This window comes from Myotis brandtii, unplaced genomic scaffold (assembly GCF_000412655.1).
Source record: "Myotis brandtii unplaced genomic scaffold, ASM41265v1 scaffold675, whole genome shotgun sequence".
In the NCBI taxonomy this organism is placed as follows: domain Eukaryota; kingdom Metazoa; phylum Chordata; class Mammalia; order Chiroptera; family Vespertilionidae; genus Myotis; species Myotis brandtii.
In genome coordinates this window covers 1393084-1399083 of record NW_005370635.1, presented here as the reverse complement: position 1 = coordinate 1399083, position 6000 = coordinate 1393084, and the positions used below count along the sequence as shown (strand labels likewise).

Here is a 6000-nt window from a genome sequence, read left to right as displayed (position 1 = left end):
GCTGCAAGCCCCTCGGAGAGAAAGCTGCCCTAGGGTTCTGACCGATGCCAGACAGTCCCGCTTCTCCCGTATGAGTCTGGGTCCCTAGAGACTCGCCCGGAACTGGAGCTCAGAGCCTGAGACTCCCTCCCGATTGAAAACGACAACCGCGCCCTCAGCCACCAGCCCGCGCCGCGCGCACTCCGCACCTTAGTATTTTACTTCAGCACTGCGCCTCCTCTGATTCTCGGTTCCTTCTAGTTGTAGAATTTCCACTCAGCCAGCCTTCCTGTGGTTCTGGATGATGTCCTTTCCGTCTTTTAGTTGTATTTTTGAAGTGGTTGTTCGAGGCAGCAAACTCCGGTGTTTACCTATGCCGCCATCTTGGTTCTTCCCCGAGGTTCGTGTTTTTAACAACTTACCCAGGCTGCTATGTGGAGAATGGATTATGGAATGCAAGATTTGAAGCTGAAAGACTGGTTAGAAGGCTACTGCAACAGCCTGAGAGATTACATCTGGGTTGGACTGGATTTTAGTGAAGGAGATAGAGAGACAAATTTGGAATGTGTTATTCCAAAGAGCTGACATGATGAGATCTTACTGACAGTTGATCTGGGGGATGAGGGGAAGAGAAGAATCAAGGAAGATGCTTACATTCCTGGTTTGAGCAGCTGAATTGATAGTATGCTGATTACCAAGATGGGTTAACTAAGTAAGAAGCAAGTTTGGAGGGAAAAAATATATCAAAGGTTTTATCATGACCAAGTTAAGTTTGAGATGTGTATCAAACCTACATAGAGATTTCAAGTGGGCAAGTGTGAAAACAAGAGATGAAGGCTGGTGATATTAATTTAGATGTTACAGACTCATGGATGTATTTAAAAACATGGGTCATAATGAGATTCCCCAGGATAGTTTCTCAAACTGCATTTTTTTTTTTTACCTATGAGTGATAAAATTAATTTTAGAGTTGCAACCACCATTTAAAGAAAAATAAAATCAAAAGTCCATGAGACTTTTATTTCCGTTATATTTGCTATGTTCAGAATAGCAATATAGAATGTAGTACTTATCATGGCTAAGCAGTCACAAGACTTAAAGTTTCTGACATAAAGAGTACTAGGAAGAAAAAAAAAAAAGAGAGAGTACTAGAGAAGAGGGACTGTGACTAAGTCCTAGAGCATTCCAGGGGTCAGTATAGGAAGAAGAGCCAGTAAAAGACTGAAAGAGCTATCAGTGAGGAAAAAGAAATCAAGAGAGTAACGCCACAGAAGTCAAGACAAGAAAGGATTTCTGCCCTAGCCGGTTTGGCTCACTGGATAGAGCATCGGCCTGGGGACTGAAGAGTCCCGGGTTCGATTCCGGTCAAGGGCATGTACCTTGGTTGAGGGCACATCCCCAGTGGGGGGTGTGCAGGAGGCAGCTGATCGATGCTTCTCTCTCATCGATGGTTCCGACTTTCTATCCCTCTCCCTTCCTCTCTGTAAAAAAATCAAAAAAATATATTTAAAAAAAAAAAAAAGAAAGGATTTCTGATAGAATTATTCTTAAAAAACAAGCATAAAGTAGTCATTGGTAATCTTGATAATCCAGTCTGAGCACAGTGGTGGGGACTGAAGAGAGACTATGCAGTGAGGAAAAGAAAGCAGTAACTTTAAAAAAAAATCACATTCAAAGCTGTTTTGGTCAATCAGACTAGAATTAGTTTAGTTTTTGAGGCATTTAAACTCTGAAAATTTTTTTAAGATATAGAATTAACCAAACTTTTCCGTGAAATTCTCTCCTGAATATAGTTCTTCTATAAATAAAATAAATGCAAAAGGAGGTATATAATCGAGGAGGAGAAGGAGGAGGAGGAGGAGAAAGCTCAAGTGATTTCCATTTAGTTTACATTATGGTAAAATTTTAAAAAGACTGAAAAAAAATCTACCTCTATGAAAAACAATGAAAAGCTGTTCTCCATGTCCTGCCATTGACACCACAGGCCCAGGAAGACTGAAGATCTCTTTCTGAACACCTCCAATAGAAAACAATCGAAGGAGCAAGGCACTAGTGGCAGCAGCAGCCCACCCCTGGCCAAGGCATATGGCTTCAATATCCTCATTCTGGGGCATGTCTACTATCCACTCTTTGCTTGAATCCCAAGAACTAAAGTGTAGGCAGTGAAGCTTGCTGAAAATGAAAACAAGATAGAAACAATCAAACTTTCGTATTAGATATTTTATATATATAACTAATCATGACACCCAGAAACAAAACCAAATACGTAGTTTATTTTTCTGTTATATACACATAGTACAGAAAATGTCTTTAAGAAAGTAATTATGAAATATACTTAAAATAAACTATACTAAAACCATTAACAGTCAAGTTATTGAAGAATATTTAAACATACAGGAAAATACTCACAACATAAAGTTAAATGAAAAACAAAAAAAGAAGGCTAAACTCTGCAAAGTATGATCCTAGGTTGTAAATACATACAAAAATCACAACCAAATTTTTAAAAAATTTACATTTGTAAAAAAAAAACACAAAAAAAACAGCCCCATATGTCTTGCATTACAAATCAGGTCATGTCACTTTGACAGGTAGTTAGAGAATGTAACATGGGGATAATCAGGCAAAAACAGACATGTTCTGGGGTATTATGGGTGGGCTGGTATTTATACTAAACTCTTCATTCTGAAATGCCACACTATAAAAGGTGTAATTTTGTTTTATTAACTTTTTGTATTGAATTTCAACAACTGTATCTAACAGTTCAACAGTAACAAATTCTTCCTAATAACCTCAAAGTTACCTTGCTAGTTCATCAGTGCTTTCACATGCCAACAAAATAGCTTCATGGGAAAGATCCGCTATTGTATAATTCAAAGTGTTCGATAAGTGTGTTGCATGGTGTATGGAGGTATCATGGAACTCCACATCTATGGCATTGTCTTGCTCATCATTATAGCAGCGAATGATTCCAATAGAGTTCCACACCTACAAACATGTAAGGTTAAATACAAGTCTGAGAAAAACCAACACTCTGAGAATCAGTAGGCTGAAGTGGTACAAATTAACAACTATTATAATTCAGTTTACATCAAGGTTTAAGTTATAGGAGCAACCACAGCTTATCTACCTCTAAATAGTTTCAGATAACAATAGTAAACATCAGCGCTACAATAACTAATTATTCCTATCTTCATGAGAAGAAAGTACATATAAACACAAATTTACTAGGAAATAGAATATTTCTCATTTAATATTTTTAATTACATTACTGTCATTTAAAAAACAGCATTATAAATGACAGCATTTTTTTTTGTTCCAAATAACTGGTTTATATTATAGTAATAAATATGTATATTTTAAAGCAACAAAAATCAATTTTGGAAACTTACCTTCCACTGATGTACACTATAGACTTAAGAGGCTCTAGTGTTTTCTTTCCTTTACCACAAATATAACTTTATATAAATAATAGTTGACAATCAAAAATTAAGATTTATTACTCGATGATTACTGATGCAAAGTGTTATTAAAATAAAACATCACCTTTAATATTTACATATAAATTTCTGCCAGGCCTATACCTTTCAAAAAGGACAGCAAGCCAAGTTCTCAGTGGAAAACCTCAAATAATGAACAAAGTGAAATATTAAACATTTTTAGCTCTCAAACTTAAGATAAAAAACTAATATTCATTCATCCATTTAGGAAATACATATTTAATGCCTACTGTGCCATACACCGTTCTAAGTGCTATCAGTAAACAAAATAGAAAACTCTTTATCCCGGGGAAGCTTACATTCCAGAGGGGTGGAGGGAGAGGGGAAGGGGGCAGATAGTACTTTTTCATAGATGTATCACATAATCCTATATAATAAAAGCCTAATATGCTGTGTCCGATCGTCCGTTCAATCAATCAAAGCATAGTATGCTAATGATATGCTAAGGCCGCTCAACCACTCGCTATTAAGTTCATTATATATCATTTTGCAGAGCAAAATTTTAACACAATTTTCAAAAATAAAGTTGAAATAAGACCAACGCTGTGAGTTAACCATAAAATAAATCAACCACAAAATTAAAATCAACCAAAGTGCTCCAGGCTAGTTTTTTAAAAATATTTTTGAAAAATCAAGCGTTTTAAAAATACTTTTTAAAATCCTATCTAATAAAAGAGAAACATGGTAATTAGCGTACGACCGCTACCCTTCCCATTGGCTAATCAGGGCGATATGCAAATTAACTGCCAGCCAAGATGGCGGCCGTAAAATAAATCAACCACAAAATTAAAATCAACCAAAGTGCTCCAGGCTAGTTTTTTAAAAATATTTTTAAAAAATCAAGTGTTTTAAAAATACTTTTGAAAATATATATATATAATTGATTTTTTTACACAGAGGAAGGGAGAGGGAGAGAGAGCTAGAAACATCGATGAGAGAGAAACGTCAATCAGCTGCCTTCTGCACACCCTCCACTGGGGATGTGCCCACAACCAAGGCATATGCCCTTGACCAGAATCGAACCTGGGACTCTTCAGTCCACAGGCCGACACTCTATCCACTAAGCCAAACCAGTTAGAGCTTAAAAATACTCTTTACCAAACTAATTAGCTATAGTGAGGTAAAATGCTTAAAAGTGAGAAAAACTATTTAAAAGTTAAGTGTAGATCCAAGGCTTACCATGAATCTGTGAGTGAGATGCGAAGGTGTAGAACCTGACTGAAAGGGCTTTTGCCGGGGAGTTGGCATTGGCCCATCATATAATGGCCTTTGGGATGTTACAAGTGGTAGGTTGTAAATGCTTTCTGCTTGATCATCTTCCTCCTTCTCTTTCAGAAGACTAGAACCAGTTTTTAGCATTGTAATATCTAAAATACAAAAGATTATAATTAGAGAACCATAAATACCAATGACCCGGAAAAAGAAAAGCATGATTAAATCTAATAAGCTTTTCAGTCAAACTTTGTAATTCCAACAGGCTATTTTCCTTTCACTTTGTTAACATTTGCAGTGATGGTGCAAAAGCATTGGAGGGTAAAACTACTGGTGCCTTAGCATTAATCAAGTCAGGAGCCCCAATCTATTAGTGGTCAATGCATTGTTAACCATCACTCAATTACAGCAAAAATATAATTTTATTAAATCTTGATCACTGCACAAATTTTTAAAAAATGTTCTCTGTTAAAATAAAAAGTGTACATAAATATAATGGTTGTCTCAAAAAATAAAAGCATTTCAGCAATTGAGTTGTAAGCTGAATTGATTTTTTTCATGAAACACCATTGTTACTTAAAAAAATGTCAGATAAACTATAGTTATGCAGACCTGGGTCTTTGGCAAACATTTTCTTGAAAATGAATAACTGATAGAATTTGTGACCAATGATAAAATTTGAGCTTACAAACAAAAATCAAAATATTGGAAAACTGGTATCCATGGCACCATGAGCTTGATTGCTTCCCAATATTTAAAAACTTCTGTTGAGATTGGTGATGATACTAACAAATATATTTTGGATAATGCATTCATATTAGGAAGGTCCAAAAACCTCAGTGAACCAGTATTTACCAAATTAGCAATGCATATGCTACAAAGTCAAACATGGTAAAAGATCAATTCAAAGCTCAAGTTAGACCAATGGATTTTTTAATAAATATTTTTATTGTTTTTATTCATTTCAGAGAGGGAGGGAGAGAGAGAGAGGGAGAGGGAGAGGGAGAGGGAGAGGGAGAGAGAGAGAGACGAGAGAGAGGAAACATCAGTGATGAGAGAAACTCACTGATTGGCTGCCTCCTGCATGCCCCCTACTGGGGATCGAGCCTGCAACCCAGGCATGTGCCCCTGACCAGAATTGAAACCGAGACCCTTCAGTCCGCAGGCCGACTATCTACCCACTGATCCAAACCAGCTAGGCAGACCAATGGATTTTAATGTAACAGGGTTAAAAAGTTCATTGAAAAGTTTTCAAGCCCTGTCTGAATAGCTCAGTTGGTTAGAGCATGGCCCCGATATGCCAAGGTTG

The 6000-nt window shown here is 36.6% G+C and overlaps 1 protein-coding gene across 1 annotated transcript in view; it reads right to left on the bottom strand.

The window, feature by feature from the left end:
• Nucleotides 1-6000, bottom strand: part of WDHD1 (WD repeat and HMG-box DNA binding protein 1) — a 58872-nt gene that overhangs the window by 27444 nt on the left and 25428 nt on the right. The window contains exons 12-14 of the mRNA XM_005881298.2: nucleotides 4659-4846; nucleotides 2783-2967; nucleotides 1910-2151 (exon numbers count right to left, since the gene is read on the bottom strand). Coding sequence (XP_005881360.1) covers nucleotides 1910-2151; nucleotides 2783-2967; nucleotides 4659-4846 — 615 coding nt within the window. The remainder of the gene's footprint in view (nucleotides 1-1909; nucleotides 2152-2782; nucleotides 2968-4658; nucleotides 4847-6000) is intronic.